Source organism: Saimiri boliviensis, chromosome 10, assembly GCF_048565385.1.
Source record: "Saimiri boliviensis isolate mSaiBol1 chromosome 10, mSaiBol1.pri, whole genome shotgun sequence".
NCBI classification, from domain to species: domain Eukaryota; kingdom Metazoa; phylum Chordata; class Mammalia; order Primates; family Cebidae; genus Saimiri; species Saimiri boliviensis.
The window spans coordinates 19,695,390-19,712,665 of record NC_133458.1 but is presented as its reverse complement, the minus strand read 5'-3'; the positions used below and the strand labels follow the sequence as shown (position 1 = coordinate 19,712,665).

General features: G+C 41.3%; 1 protein-coding gene across 2 annotated transcripts in view; it reads right to left on the bottom strand.

Annotated features, from left to right (window-relative positions):
• Window positions 1-9,928: 9,928 nt before the first annotated feature.
• CREB3L2 (cAMP responsive element binding protein 3 like 2) overlaps window positions 9,929-17,276 on the bottom strand; it is a 140,856-nt gene continuing 133,508 nt past the window's right edge. For both annotated transcript variants that reach the window (XM_003929746.4, XM_010340364.3), the window contains exon 12: window positions 9,929-15,774. In XM_003929746.4, the coding sequence (XP_003929795.1) occupies window positions 15,699-15,774 (76 nt within the window). In that variant the 3' untranslated portion in view covers window positions 9,929-15,698. The remainder of the gene's footprint in view (window positions 15,775-17,276) is intronic.

Below are 17,276 nucleotides of genomic sequence, written 5' to 3'. Positions count from 1 at the left end.
CTGATGAAATATGCCAATCCTCAGATTAAGGAAATGCAATGAATCTCAAATTTAATATTTTAATGAACACATCATTGAGTCCTTTATTAGACAAACAAAAGATTATAAGAAAACCAAAGAAAATGCCATATTAATTTCAGAGTATCAAGAACTAGAAAAACTGACTTTTCAACAGCAAAATCAAAACCCTGAAGACAATGCAATCAAAGCATTGAGTGAGAATACTGTCAACTTACAATTGTATACCCAGCAAAACTATCTTTGAAGAATTGGGAAGAATAAAAGACAGTTATAGACAAATTAAGGCTTAGAATAAGACCCTCACTAAGACTTTCTCCTGTATAACACTTAGCAGATATTTTTAAAATTCTTCGGCAGCCTCCTGATCTATAAGTAGCTTATTTGCCTGCAAGTTTAACATCTCTTCCTACTTTATCACCTTTTGAAATCTGCGAGGCAGCCAGCTAGCTGAGAAGACTAATATTTTACAGACCCTGGGTAATGCAACTATACATTTTATTTTGGCTTTCAGTGTCACAACAATATTGTCCATTATGATTTTTTAAAAATCAGTCTTCATCTCATGAATCCACAAATATAGCCACTTTTAAAAATCTTTTTCATAGCTTCATCACTCATCATAGATGTTATTTTAGCACTTTCCAGAGTGGCCTCACAGATTGGCATTTCCTATACCTTTCTCTGGATGTATCATATTCTGGGTTCATTAGCGTTGAACTCATGGCCAGCAGCACTCTAAGTCAGGCCTGAGTAAACCTTCTCTAACAGATATTTTCACCATAAGGCACATTGTAGCCATTTTGCACTTAGAAACACTAGACAGCACTTCAGCACTATGCCTGGGAACCATTCAAAACAGCAAAATCACCAACAAAAGACATAAAATTGGAGAAAATGTGGCAACTAAATAAACTATAGAAAAGATTCTTGCTTACAATTATAAGAGCTGAAACAAGAAGCTAAGGCATCACCTTGTTCAACCTCAGCTGGGAACATATGTGTCAGGCAACTCAAGTTTTTGCCACTCTGCACATGTCCATGCGTTTCCACAACAGCACTGCCTGTATTGAATGTATGGTTATAAATAAGTTTTAATGACTACATAAGATCACATATAAGATATCTGAATAATGAGTGTCAACTGTGCAACTAAAGTATTGCACAGAAATTGCATGAAAATGGAATCGCTGCTCAGTATGAAAGCATTCCAAGATCCTTAAGCTATTCAGGAGGGGAGGAGATATACTGATTAATTTTAGATGTTTAAGTAGAATATGCATTAAAATGATAAAAATCATGTGTTTCAAAAGAATAAAAAGAGTGGGTTTTACTTTGAATAAAAATGACAACAAGCAGATATCATTTTATGCCCACCAAACTGGCAAAATTTAAAATTCAACAACAAACATTGGTGTGCATTTTAGGAAATAGGATCATATATTGCTGGTGGAAGTGTAAATTGATACAACCATTTTGACAGGAGTTTGTCAATATCTAAGAAAGTTCATTATATGCATTTTAAAATGTGGTACCCAGAACAGGATGAAATACACCATATGGGAATCAATTAATTCAAGGTAGGGCCACGTTCTTGCTTTCATTGACTTGAAACAGATTCTAACTTTGCTGTAGCTGGAGGACAGTCACATTCCAATGTGTCAACACAAACTTCTAGATACACCGCCAAGCCAGAGCTTCCTCAATCTATTATTGGGAAGGTAAGGTTTTGGACCTAAATATAGATTCCACACACTCTGCATCTATCTGCTACCACCCACTTTACCCCCCTGTTTTGGCTGCATAGCTGCTGTAATCAGCATCCAGGAAAGGATAAGGGAGTAAAGCTTGCAGGGAATGTGAGATGTGCCAGGGAGTCCTGCTGGGAGGCCTCCTTTCTGCCATGTTATCATCCTCCCTTTTGCCCCAGGACATGTTCAGCTTCTCATCTATTCTTGATCCCAGCTTGAAAGTTATTTTTTAAAATTTTAACGAAAGGTTTGACTCTTAATTGTTAGTAAATTTGCTCTTTTAGACATGCAGAGCTACTTTACTCTTGTTTGGGCAAAACCTCAGACACTTCTAGAGGAATGAAAACAGCATCCAAGCCTACTGCTGGCTTAGCACTGTCCTTGGGAGATGGAGTTTGAGCAGGGAAGACCCAATCACTGCTTGTCCTTTGTGTTCCCCATTGATTACATCAACTAGCCAATGGTAAAAGCAAGTGTTGAATCATCTTGAAAATTCTTGGAGGTTCTTTAATGGAGGCAATCAAAATAGAACAGAGTTTAAGCCACCAGAGACAAAACAGAGAAAAGTGAAGTGTGAGACAAAGATAAGATTAAATAATTGGCCGGGCGCGGTGGCTCAAGCCTGTAATCCCAGCACTTTGGGAGGCCGAGGCGGGTGGATCACGAGGTCAAGAGATCCAGACCATTCTGGTCAACATAGTGAAACCCCATCTCTACTAAAAATACAAAAATTAGCTGGGCATGGTGGCGTGTGCCTGTAATCCCAGCTACTCAGGAGGCTGAGGCAGGAGAATTGCCTGAACCCAGGAGGCGGAGGTTGCGGTGAGCCGAGATCGTGCCATTGCACTCCAGCCTGGGTAACAAGAGCGAAACTCCGTCTCAAAAAAAAAAAAAGATTAAATAATTACATGCTGAATGATTAGACTGACTCCCCCTGGCTCCATTGCTCACTGTGATGCCAGAATACCTCACCTTCCCCAATTAGAACATGAAACATTCCTCTTTTGAAAACTAAATGGCCCCAGGTACTCATGTACTACTCTTTGAGAACCCTAACAAAAGCTAACTTATCCTACCCCCTTACAGAGGGTTCAGTCCATTCATTAATTCTCTTTGTATTTTTTGAGAACTTTAAGCCTTTTTATTGTGACCATCAGAAAAACATAAATCTTACATCTTGACCGAGAACAACACTTACACATACACATAGAGGACTGAAATGAAAGCTATATGAAACAGTGTTAACCTCTTTTAGATACATTCTGGTATTTCTATTTATTCTGTGTAAATCCAGGCCATCCCATCCCATCCCATTCCATCCCATCTCATTTCATTTTGTTTCTCTTTTTCAACTTGTTGGTCAAAACATCCTAAATTGATTTCTCAACCTTTTAACCCTCAATTTGAAAAATACTAGGCTAAAAGAAAACAAAAATCCACATTTCCTGACACAAATTTAAGACAACTAGTCATTGTGCATCACTAATGTTCTTTGATACATGTGAATGGATAGCAATATCCATCTATTCAGATCTTTGAAGACGGCAAAATAAAAAGACCAAAACAAACAAATAAACAAATAGGGAAATAAAATTAAAACAAAGCAAGAATCAGAAAAGTTTTAATATATTATAATTAATGCACTTAGGTAAAAGATATTGCTTCTAAAATTCAGAACAGAAGGCTAGAAACAGGAAAAACTGCAGAAAGAAAAAAGAGCTTTGAAATTAAAGACAAATGAGACATAAAATTTTAGAAAAAACGAATTATAGAAGAAATTATAATCTAAAAATCAGAGACAGAAAATCAGGAGAAAATATAGGAAATATAAGGGCTTAAACCAGTGATTCTAAAAATAAGGAAAGGAAATCAATGAAATTATTCAAAATGTTCCCAGAAAAGACACAAGTCTTCAGAATGAGAGATCCAATGCAACAAACAAAAGAGACCTCCATAAGGCAGATCATCATTTTGTAATAACATAGAGAAAAAAATAAGAAGAAACAAGAATAAAAATAGCACTGAATTTCTCCATGACAGCATTGGAAGATAGAATATTATAGGGTAATTCTTTCAAAATTCTGAAGAAAGATTTTTCTTAGCCAAATATACTAGACCCAGCCAAACTATCAACTATGTAAGAAAGAGTCAGATATTATGAGCCTTGCAAGAATCAAGTAATTTACCACCAATGAAGCTTTTTGTAGATAGGTAACAAAGAATGTACTCCAGCTAAACAAGGGAAGTAACCAAGAAAAGAGAAGACATGTAAGCCAGGACACAGGGACTGCAAGAGAGCAAAATGTAAAAGGGTTTTCCACTACCATAGTTACGGGGAATCTCAGAATAACAGCTGTAAAATCGGACTACAAAGCAAATGAATTAAACAAGGTGGTTAGAAGCCTCTTGGAGGAGTTTCTCTCTCGAATAGAAAAAAAAAGTTGATAAGATTATCTAATTCATTTGATTATCAAGAACATATAATAAGCACTAAAACTCTTGACATAGCTGGTATATATTTAGAATATTATTTATATAATACTTATGTAAGATAGATGAGTTTTTAAAAAAATCATTTCTATGTATTAAAATGAGGCATATACGCACTAATCAAACGAAAAAATGAGACAGCTATTATTCCCAGGAAAGATGCAATTTTATACAAGGGAGGCAACCTAATTCTAATAAAATAATACATTGCTCAGCAGAAAACAACATTTACGTCATCATATTAATGTAAACACACTATTGGGTAAATGAGGACATAGAAGTGTGTGTGTGTGTGTGTGTGTGTGTGTGTGGTCAAATTTTTATGTATCACAATAAGAAGCTAATAGTAAATGTCTAAAATTGATGTATCAGCTGTTGGCAGCATAAACACATTACTTAGAAATATAGAGATCAATGGGAAAAGAAATTGAAATTGGTTACTTCCAAGCAGTGGGACTTGTGGATGGAAAAGAGATAGAACAATGTACCTCCATTTTTCAACAAGAGCTTTTTAATTCTCTAATATTTTAAGCTATGTACAATATCACCACAATAATGTTTATCATTTAGTTGTATTACAGGAAAATTTTGTCATTGGTCCCAATAGCATTGTTTCTACCTCTTTATTTTCCCTGATTATTCCATAAATGGTGCTCTCTAATGTTGACTATCTCTACAACATCTGTCCTAATTCAGCATACATCCCCCAGTCAAGTCTTGCCCCTGGAGTACAGTTGCATGAAATTATTTGTACGATAGCACAAATACCATCTAAACTGTATTTTCTGTGTTGTGTTACAATATAAACTATCTTGACCCATGATAAAAAGCTGTATTAACCATTGAAAGATTAATTTAAACAATAACTAACCCAAGAAAGAAAACACTGTGGGGACTGAGCATCCCTTTTCTGTCCCAGAGATCTCTAAATACCATATACGTTGCTTTACATCCAGAATTTTTCTTTTCAAGGAGATATTTTCTTTGAACTAGCCCAGGCACACAGAAGCTCTCGTGCACCCATTAGGAAACTGAACTTGCCATCTGTTTTGCAGTGATACTGGGGAGGACATTAGTTGTGAACCGGCAGCCTCAATCCCCAAATTCTTTTCACTTAAGAAACATTAAACATCTTGAAACAAGACTTCTCAGAGAACAGTACAACAGCCTCTCTGGCAGCTTTTATGGTATTCCTCAATGGATATTTTTGTCCCTCCATCTAAAAACAACAGCACAGAGGGAGGAGGAGAACACATGGACTCCTCATGAGGCCAGAACTTTTCTTTAAAATTGCCAAACTATCTAGCAACAGCTGTGACCATTGGAAGACAACATCAACTTGTGCAACCTGCTCAGCCCCGTCAAATGATGAGGATCACACGTAATCAGACTCTGAGACAGTGACGTGGACTACTTTGCAGGAAACGACTGAGACAAACCACTTTCCTTCTTCTTCCCTCTCTAGAGACAGACGCCTTTGGGTGTGTCTCGAATCCAGGGTTACAACTCAGTCCTGAGGATACTAAGAAAAAGAGCATGCATTGGCACCTTGCAAAACAGGTTCACTTCATGGATAAATGAAACTCCATGAAAAGGTCATGGATGACTTGGACAGTGAGTGTTCCCTGACCAGATGAGGCATGACTAATGGAAACGGCACAAGGACGGAAGTCAGGACAGATGGTTCCTGATCCGCTCTGCACTCGTTCACTGTGTGACCTAATGTGGAGCAAGTCACACCTCTATGGCCTCTATTTCTCAGCTGAGCAACAGGGACAACAGTGATTGTTCCACCCTCCCCACGGAAGATCAGCCAGTCCAGCAGAGGACATGTGGACAAACTTGCTGCAAGGCACAAGGTCCTAGAAAAGTGACATCATTAAGATTGTTTAGTATACTTGTGTTTCTCTTTCCAACATGTTTATGATAATAATAAAAAAGAGACAGCAACCCCAAATTCCCAATGTTATACAATCAATTATAATAATTTATATAAAATAATAAAGTATTCAGGCAATACAAATGATGCTGTAGATTAATACTGATTCTCATAGAATGATTTTATGATACACTGTTTGGTGGAGAAAAATAAGTCACAAAACCAATAGGTACAAAATGATTTTGTTTTTATAAAAAAACTAAGTATGTAAATACTCATTTATCTCCATATTCGTATTTTTATTGGGAGTCTGGAAATACACACCAGTGTATACATGTGAGTTATCTACAGGTCAGGGAAGTGTTTTATGCATATGCATGTAGTTTATTTAATATAATGTTTGAGATTAATGCATATTTATCTTTGAGAATGGGAAGAACAGACCAGACCATAAACTTCTTTTTTTTTTTTTTTCAGGTAGTGAAAAGAGAGGTCTCCAATGTGCAGATTCCTCCACAGCTCATAGACAAGTTACCTTCCTGCTCAGGCCTCTCTGGGTGAAACTAACTGCCCTCCTTGTCTCTTAGTTCCATCACCAACTCAAGATCTTTGTCTTTATTCCCTATCTCAACACTCCCAAAAATTTAGCCACATCTAAACCAGAGGCAGTGAATTCAGGTGACAGAAGGATAAGGTGAGTACCATGAATGAGTGAACCATCTTGGGTGTGGGAAAATCTGGCCACCAGAAATGACTATGCCATCACAGGGGCTGATACCTTTCAGCTCTTGAAGTGGCTGTGTCTCCCAGTCTTTCAAGAGAAGATGGAAATCTGGAGTTTTATGAAAATCCTTTGAATGATGAATTCATGTCCTCTGCAGGAATATGGACAAAGCTAGACACCATTATTCTCAGCAAACTGACACAAGAACAGAAAATCAAACACCGCATGTTCTCACTCACAATTGGATGTTGAACAATGACAAAGCATGGACACAGGGAGGGGAACATCACACACCGGGGCCTGTCGGGGGCAGGAGGCTAGGAGAGGAATGGCATTAGGAGAAATACCTAATGTAGATGACGCGGTGATGGATGCAGCAAACCACCATGGCATGTGTATACCTATATAACAAACCAGCATGTTCTGCACATGTACTCCAGAACTTAAAGTATAATTAAATAAGAAAAATAAAGGCATTTATTAAATACAAAAAAAGTCCCTTGTAATGTTGAAAAGTTAACCTATAATTTTTAAATGCCTTACCGCCTTGTAGAATGTAGATAGAAGACTGTGTACTTGGTGTCAGCCGAAGACTCAACCTCTCATCTGCAGCTGATCTGTGGGATGGCCTTGAGTACGTTTCTTATTCTTTTTGAATTCCAATTTCCTCAACTGTAAAAGGGGTATATGCAGCCCCCCCAAATATTTTGAAGGAATTAAATAAGATCATAGATAATTCATATCAGCCTTGTGCAATGGCTAACACCTATAATCCCAGCACTTCAGCAGGCCGAGGTGGTAAGATCACTTGAACCCAGGAGTTTGAGATAATTCATGAAAACTTCCTGGTACATGGTAGGCACTCAATAGGGACTCCTTTTCCAGGCCAGCAAGTTAATGGTATAACTAGTGCAAGAACCCATACACCTCTATCTTCTGAGTCCCACTTGTTTTTTTCCCCCAACTATATCTATTTCCTTGCCTCTATGACTCTCATTGTCAGAGTTACCAAGTATGACTTAACCTGGAACCTGAGCACGGGACCAGGGTTTTTGACACTGCTTTCTCTTCCCATGAACAAGGCCACACTACTCCGTATAGCTCTCATTTTTCCTCTCCAGAACTAAAGTGACAACTAGTGTGCAAAGAGATAATAGATCTGTATTCCCTCAAACTCAATCACAGCAGGACCAGCTGTGAAACTCCAGACGCCCATGAGTCTGGGATCAGTCTCTCATTTGATATTTATTCTAAAATGTAGGTTTTACGGTATGATTGTTCAGGGATGGTGAGAACAGCAGATTTTTATGGTATGATTATTCAGGGATGGTGAGGCCCTTGAAAAGAAAAGACAGCTTGTTACTCATAGTTCCCAAGAGGGGAGGGCATGTCACCCAAAGCCACATGGGGAAACACCAGGGGGGGTCAAGAAGCAGGAGAAACAGAGGGAAAATGTGAGCAAGGGTTTTTATTGTGGTTTACGCAGGAAAAAACAGGCGAGGCAGGGTACACATGTTTGGCTAGTTTGAATAATTTCAGTAGGCTGTGGGGCTAGAGACTGTCTCTAGTTGTCTGGTACCCGGTCCTAGGGAACCTAGGGTAGAAGAAGAGTGGCCCAGAGTACAAGAGGCCTCAAAGGAGGTGGCTGGGCTATGGGCTCCAGGTTGGTTGGTTTGTATATGAAAGGCAGACTCCTAAGGTAGGAACGGGTGAGCCCTGGCAGCGGTGGTCTCTCCAGGGTCAGCAAGGCCCTAGATGTCAAAGCGTTAGAAATTCAGTCAATGGAGCTGGGCACGGTGGCTCAAGCCTGTAATCCCAGCACTTTGGGAGGCCGAGGCGGGTGGATCACGAGATCAAGAGATTGAGACCATCCTGGTCAACATGGTGAAACCCCGTCTCTACTAAAAATACAAAAAAAAATTAGCTGGGCATGGTGGCGTGTGTCTGTAATCCCAGCTACTCAGGAGGCTGAGGCAGGAGAATTGCCTGGACCCAGGAGGCGGAGGTGGCGGTGAGCCGAGATCGCACCATTGCACTCCAGCCTGGGTAACAAGAGCGAAACTCTGTCTCAAAAAAAAAGAAAAAAAAAAAAATTCAGTCAATGGAAAGGCATGATTAATACAGAACATTCTCAAATCATTGAGTATTTGCCCCCTCCACACACCACTGAAGATATCAGCATACTCCAGGGGAAGGAGGGGGCTTCAGAAATGGGTTCCCCACAAAAGAAAGAATGGGGCATAATCATCAAAGCCTCTGCAGGGAAAGGCTCCCTTGTGCAGAAACAGAATGTCAAGGTGCTCTGCGGAGAACAAGACACAGCAGATTCATGCACCTTCAAGGCCAGAGCAAAGCAGGGTTAGGCATGCTGCTAAGGAAAAAAACACAAAACAAACAAACAAACAAAAAAAAAAACCCATGTTTTGTTTTGTTTTGTTTTTCCAGGTAAGCACAGTTCCTGCCTTAGTCTCTAACATCCCAAGGCAGTCTTTCTGAGACTAAACGAAGCCCCCACTCTCCGAGTAAAGAAAGCTACCTTTGGATCCAGACATTGTAATGGAATGAAGATTACTCTGCTTGAATGCATTGACCTTTCTCAACCATTTCATCAGAATTTCTGGAGCATGAATCTGTTAGACATCTTCTGCAACTGTTCATAGGGAGAAGGATCATTCCTTTCTGGCTCAAGTCCAAAGGATCTTTCTGAAGCAACCAGATATGGGGAAAGCAAAATCAAATCCATAGACAGTTGAAATCTAGTTAGGGAATAGTGAGAGGAGACAATGAAAATAGCAGTCAGGCTGCCTACGTCTCTAGAGGATACTGTTTTTCTTCCTGTGGCTGCCTGAAAAAACAATTACATTCTCAGTATTCCTCCAGCTGAGGCTTGGACTCCGTCCTATACAACATACCGATTTCTGGTTTGAGGCTCTTCCTTCGGGCCAACTAGATATCCAGGAAAGAATGGTTCAGCACATAACACACAAACCCATGCTTGTAAAAAAAAAAAAATATATGCTTTTCAAAACAGATTACCAAGATTGTAAAGACTGGGCAACATCTTACTATTTAAGAAAAAATATTTATTTGCAAGAAATGGAAATACAAAAGCATAATTTCAATTTTTTTCCCCCAAACTAAGTACAAGTGTCCTACAAAGCGTATTTTTATATTTTTTTTTTGGTATTTATTTAGCTGTGTTAAAGAATGAAAAGTCATTTTAAAAAACGTGATAGGACAGAAAACAGACTCACAACATATTTAGATTTAAACACTGCTGGTCTACGTAACATGTTACAAAAGAGAGCAAAGCCTGTCAGCATAGACATTAAAGCTCACCGTTGATTACAGCCCAGAGTCTGCTCAGCATTGTTTAAAAAGGGTCACTCACAATTTTGTCAAAGAGTGCTGGCGTTCTCTGTGAACTCATAAAGTGTTTTATCTGAAAAGGTGATTTTCTAAGTAGTGTAAGCCATGGGTACATGGTACAAAAAGTTCGTGTTCTCACTCAGCTGGTGAACAAAGGATGAGAGCAGAGAACAGAGCTAAAACCCCTGGTTTTCCTTTCCCCAGATGGAAAGCCTGCAAGCTGGAACTCACAGAAGATTGGAATAAAAAGATAGGAGATGGACACCAGGGGGACTGCTCCAACATGAAGTGAAACAGTGAACATTGCACAGCAGGGCCACTGCAGGGGGCAGGTGCTGTAATTCCTGCCCAGAGAACTTAAAAGTTTACAGTGTGCCCACAGGAAGGGATTGGCTCAGCGAGTCCAGAAATTGTTACATTTCCCATTTTACGTAGTTCTTTATTCATCCCATGTTCAAGAATCATTCCTGTCTTCTACATCTATAAAACTGAAAGACTTAAAACTTTCTTAGCACAGCTCCCAACACCTTAGTAAATGCTCAAGACATATTATTTCCCTTCCTTCTAGAAACAAGACTAAATAAAACATTCCTGAATTTTATGCTGTCCAAATAACAAAACAATACCTAGTTTTTTCCTGTGTTAAATGCTGACCCTTCCACCACAAAGGCATGGAACATTAGTCTTCAAATCGGCCACTTTCCTTTGCCCTGAGAAATGTTCCGCTGGGAGGATTTATAATACCTTTAATCCTGGTTGGTTGTTTTTTGGATGTGATTGCACTCCTGCAAAATGGGATTTTCCTAATGGACATAACCCTATTTCTTTTCTCCTGATGTGCAAATCTGACAGTGGCTCACTTTTAGGAAACCACTTTTGAGCCTTTGGAATAAATTCTTTCCCCTACCCCCACCTCAATCTAATAATAAAAGAATATATACAAAATCTCCTATGGACGAGGGATTACTCAGTCATCCTGGATTCATATATAAGGCACATTTAAGGCACAAATGAGCGTCTAAGGGAGGAGTGTGTGTGTGTGTGTGTGTGTGTGTGTGTGTGTGTGTGTGTCAGAGAGACAAGGAGGGAGAGAGGGAGGCATAAGCATTTGGGTCTTTTGAATAACTACTGTTAATATTTCCTCAATTCCTTCTATTCCCCAATATTCCCTAGGGCCTCAGGCAACACTCTTCCTTATGAAACTGAAAAGTCTGAGGAGTAACTGAATGAATGAGTGAGTGAATGAATGAAACATCTAAGACTTGTCTCTGGATCCTTCACAGTCCCCACATCACCACCACCTACTTTCTCCTATAACTGCCCTCCCAGCGGGGCCTATTCTATCATGTTTACAGATAGCCTCAGCTGAAGATGGTCAAATAAAATGACCCTCATGAGGGCACCACCTGCCCATGGCTTCACAGGTCCAGCCAGCCCACCAAGCAGAAGTGCTGGTGTCTTTAACCCAGGTTTCTTTTTTTTTTTTTTTTTTTGAGACAGAGTTTCGCTCTTGTTACCCAGGCTGGAGTGCAATGGCGCGATCTCGGCTCACCACAACCTCCGCCTCCTGGGTTCAGGCAATTCTCCTGCCTCAGCCTCCTGAGTAGCTGGGATTATAGGCACGCGCCACCATGCCCAGCTAATTTTTTGTGTTTTTAGTAGAGACGGGGTTTCACCATGTTGACCAGGTTGGTCTTGATCTCTCGACCTTGTGATCCACCCGCCTCAGCCTCCCAAAGTGCTGGGATTACAGGCTTGAGCCACCGCGCCCGGCCTAACCCAGGTTTCTTAAACACTGGCTTCAACAGAGCCAGCTGTAGTGACTTGGGGCAGACGAAGGAGAGGATGAAGGCCTTCTCTTGCATCTCTGCCCTCCCTATGTTAGCCAGGTCAGCATGAACGGGCCATGATTCAACTGGGGGTGGAATGTCTCCATTTCTGGAGTGTGCTCAGATTCACACCTCATATGACATGTGTGCAGAAGAGCTGGCCGGGAGAGGCCTCTGGATTCTGTCTCTATGCTTTTTCTGGGTCTGAAAACATGAGAGGGAGGAGCCATAAAATGCTGGAAAACAATTTTAATAAGACACCTACAAAAAAAAAATGCTGGACATTGACTCACTGCCAGAACAAAGAAGAGCCAATTCAACATCCCTACTTTATGGGCACATAAGATTCACAAGCTGAACCAAGAGATTTCAGAACTAAAAAAAAAAGTATGGTCATTATAGGGGATTTGTGAATAAGTTGAACTAAAAGCTGCTTTCACAATCTACAATTTAGGTCTCCAAATAAAAATCATTTCTATTAACCAAAAGGTTATCTAATCTTGCCCATATTGATGTCAAATCTCATCCCCACTCCCTGCCAAAAAAGAGCAACCTAGTTCGGCTGTCAGATTTTTATATAACACTCTCTTTATGCGAGCTAGACTCCAGAGTCCTCACACTTCACAGAAATTCTTTCTTAAAACTGGCACTGCAGCCTTTCATTTACAATATCCCTTTTTAAGTGCGAAGTCGAGAGCTGTGAAAAGAACCACACTGGGGGGTCTGGGTAACTCAGGCCTTATCCAGTGAAAAATTAGTTCTCCGAATCTCTGCAAGGCATTTCCATCACTAGCGCAATCTAAGAAAGGGAAATGGGAAACCGGTTTACATGATGAAAAATTTAATTAACAGATTTACTCTTTATGGCTATGGCCCCTCTAACAGACTCGTATTTCTCAAAACGTACATTCAGGAGCCAGTGTCTGCCACTATTTGAAATCTTCAGAACTAACTGTAAGTTAATGACTAGTCTAAGAGGCCACTTGGTAGGGAAAACGAATCCACGGATAGTCTGGTCTTAATCCCTCAACAGAAAATGTACATCCATTAATTATTTGGAACCAGTCTGGGGCTATACAACTCTTCTGTGCCCTCTTGACCCCATTCTGTCCTCCTAAAGGGACAACTGTTAGTTCCTTTAACTCACTCAAGCAAGGAGAGGAGGACAGAGGTTCATCTAAAAGAGCAGTGATGCTGGTTCTTGGAACCCCCTTAAAAGGGCCATCTGAGCTCTCTAGCTGATGTCCCATGTCTCTACACAGATTCTACTCTGGAAGGATAGCTTCCCAGAAAAAGAGTCCTGCTGTTTGGAGGTCTAGAGAGAGTGATGTCAAATAAGGGTAGGTAAGGGAGAGGAGAAAATCCTCAAAGCACTAAGGACAGGGGCTAGAAGTTTCCTTTATCTTCTCCCTCCTCTGTTTTCTACTCTGACTGTATCCGGGAACCTTGAAAACCCAATCTGGTTCAGCTGCAGCAGGGACATGGGCTGGCTCATTCTCTCTCTCACTTCTTCCCTTAAATTTGAAACCCTTCCTTCCAAATGCTACTTGAGTCAATTTTATCTTTTTGCCTTCTTTGGGCCCTCTAGGCTGCCTGTGTTTGATAAAGACCTGACAGTTTAAAAGAGGGGGATGGGTCAGTGCAGGCCCACAGTTACCAGACACCAGCCAGGCCCAACAGGATCTGGCCTGCAGACAGTGGAGCAGAGAGCAGCAGAGGCAGAACCTGCCAGCAGCCCTCCTCCTGCACAGCCCAGACAGTCTCCGCCCTGGCTAATGTGAGGGACAACAAGAACCACCCAGACCACAGGGCGATCCAGCTTCCACTCAGTGAGAAGATGAACTTGGCCGCTTCCCAGGCTGGAACCCTCTCCAGCACAGTCAAGAGAGGGGAATCACTCACAGGGAGCCCCAGACCGGCCTAGACAGACAAAGCAGGGACCCGCTTATGAGGTATGATGACAAATGTTAATAACACCAAATCCTGTACCTGATATGGGCTGGAAGCCGGGGTGTGGCCTTAATCCCTCTAAGTACAGGCTCCAGTAACAATGCAGATGATGTGGCGAGGGACGGGGTGGGGCGAGAGAGAGAGAGAGAGAGAGAGAGAGAGAGAGAGAGAGAGACAGAAGGCAAAACCAAAGGCATTTCAGCTGCTCCTAAAAGTAAAATACAAACGCTATGCATATTTCCTAAACAAAATCTTTCACAAGCTAGGAAAAAAACACATGAGGGTCTGTCTTCTATGTTACACAATAAAAAGGCAATTTCCATTTCTTATTTGTATGAAAAAGGAAAGATTTTTTTAAACTACAAAAGTTACTTTTAATCATAAAAAAAACAACTAAAAGTAGGTTGGGGCTTAGGTTGTATCTCTTTGGGCGAGCTGCAAAGTAGCCAGACCTGACTATAAAAGGTAAGAGTGTGAATACACAAATGACACCTACCCCATCCTGCTTTGCTGAGGCAGGGGACAAGGAGGACAAAGTGGAGGTGTGGAGGAAGGAGGGGCCACGCAGGTCTGGAAAAACAAGCCAGCAAGCTTGTCTGAAACGCCTGTTGTCAGGGACAGGGGTTCCCTTCTCTGTCATGAAAACAGGATAGAAAAAGCTTGTGGCCAGGGAGCCCCAGGCCTGAGCAAGGCATTTTGTGCCATCTCTTGCTCTGACCTCATCCTAGAGGCAGACACATACATGCTCAAGGGAATTTCTTTTTCAATGGTAATTAGTCCAGTTTAAAAAAAAAAAAAAGGAAAGAAAATCAAATATTGTCTGGAAAGATAGGGAATCCCAGAGCCTAAGGTGCCCTCCTAGCTCTAAAGGCTAGCAGAAAACTCTGCTGGCTGGAAAGGAGGCATCCATCTCTTCAGTGTGGTTGCTAGCAGGAAGCCTGGATGAGCTAATAAATACTATTTACAAGTGGGGAGGAGAAGCTGGGGAGGCAGAACTATGGATGTGTGGGGAACCAGGTTGTGGGAGGTCCTAAAAGCGACAAGATGGGGCAGGTTTGCCTGGAGTGGAAAAGCCTGATCCCCTCAGGCATTGCACTTGCGGCCTGAGAACATGAAGGGGAGCCCTCGCCTGCCTGTGCTGGTGCAGGAGACAATCCATGAGGGCTCCCGGGGACAAATGGGGTGGAGGGCTGCCGTCGGGGGTGTTCACACCAGAGACCCCAGTGTGAGCAAGGGAGGACACGGGTCAGTGCTTTGCCAAATACCAACAGGCATCATGGCATTTGTGTGGCTAGAGTCTGGGGTCTCAACTGAATAAGAGCTGTCTCTTCTCCAAAGGGGTGGGGGGGACGTCACACCTCACAGGTGCACATTAGGCAGTATCTTTTTGGCATTATTGGTGGAAACAAGCCTGTTTTTCCCACCTCCAACCCCTAAAATAATTTCCTATTGCAGTAGGAGAAAGGAAGGGAGGGAGGCAGGCTCCCTTCTGCACGGGAGGGGCGTGAACCAGGGGAAGATGCTCTCTCACTGCAGGGGAAGTCCCAGGCTGGCCTCCCATCTGAAGCCACTAATGCTTGCCCATGTCTTCATGAAGATCCGGTGGCAAAGAGGAAAAGCTGATGACAAAGGTGGTTTGGGGATGTAAAGGGGAGTTAAGGGAAAGGGAGAGGGCGCAGACAGCCTCTTTAGAAAGTGGTATTCACTCTTCTGTCGAGTTCTACAACTTTTAGTGTTTCATTCCCCTCCAGTTTGGCGCCGACCCTGTGAAGGCATTGAAAGGAAAAAGAAGTATTAGTCACCAGCTGTTAGCTACAATTCTCATGCTTTGTAGTGTGACACAATCACTCAGGGATTTCAACTTGGTGATATGAACTGGGCATGCTTCTCCTCCGTTTCTCTCCTAGTAGCAATTCTGTTTCCAAAGTCCCCTGCAACCAGCCTCTCCACTGGTCCACATTCTTACCTTTATCCCCACCCAAGGCATCCCAACCCTACTGAGGATAAGCATGGTGGCTTGATATTGATCTGTTATGAGATGCATTAAGTTACTGTACTTACTAAGGATGTTTAGCCCTATGCTAAACTCAGGGAAGGAGAAAACAAAATGGTAAGAGCTGATCTGTGGTCTTGAAGCGTTAATAATCCAGATAAAGATTTTTAACGAGCTAATTTGAAATAACAAATCTATAACAGAAAATAAATACATTATTAAACTGTGTAACAACCTAGAAAATCTGTAAGCATTCAGAGGAGGCCCAGGAGGCTTTGTTATCTAGGAGACATCACAGAACAAACAGGATTTGAAGGGGGCCTTGAACAGCTTAGCTGAGGAGAGAAACTGTGTCCAGAGCCAAGTAAGCAGGCAGCTGGGTCTTCCATAGATCCCAGTGGTGGCTACATTGGGAAGTTTCTCTATAATGGGAATAATAGTGATGTCTTATCACCTGGGGTGGCTAAAAGGATTTGTATGATACTGTTTGTCTGATACTGTTTCAGTTTCAAAAATCAAAAATCTAAAATGCTCCGAAATCTAGAAATGTTTCAGCACCGACATGACACTCAAAGGAAATGCTCACCAAAGCATTTTGGATTTTTGGATTAAGGATGCTTAACTGTTATGGATAACATAAACATTCCAAAACCTGAAATCTGTAACACTTCTGGTCCCAAGCATTTCAGAAAAAGGATACTCAGCCTGCCTTACATCTGTAAAATGCTTAAAATAGTAAGTGCTAGTAAATGTTCAATATGTATGTATAACGTGTACACATAAAAGTACATCATTCTGAATGTTCCCCTGCAGGATTAGGGGATGGAAGCTGAAGAATCTGAAACAAACTCTTTCCCATTTACATCGGAACAGCCTCATTTCTGGGAGCTATGGGAGCAGAGTTCAGCTAAATCATCAACCATACCACAGGTAACCAGGAGCGTGCATGCAGGCCCAGGGACCTTCCCTACCACAATGACAATAGCTTGTAGTTGCATAAGTCTTTATATTTACAAAGAGATTTTCCCCAGAAACTATCTAAGAGAAACAACTCATGGGGAACTGAAGCTAAATAGAGGCTGTTTTCAACATGGAAATGCACGCCCAGTGCCTCTGAAATAGTGCCCCTCAACATACATCTGTCAGTATAAAACTATAAAATCTACAGGTTTAATGAACACATGTGTATTTACATATAAATCATAAACATATATTGACATGCAGCATAATATAGATCTACTCCCTCACTGAAGCTATAAAACATGTCTTAAAG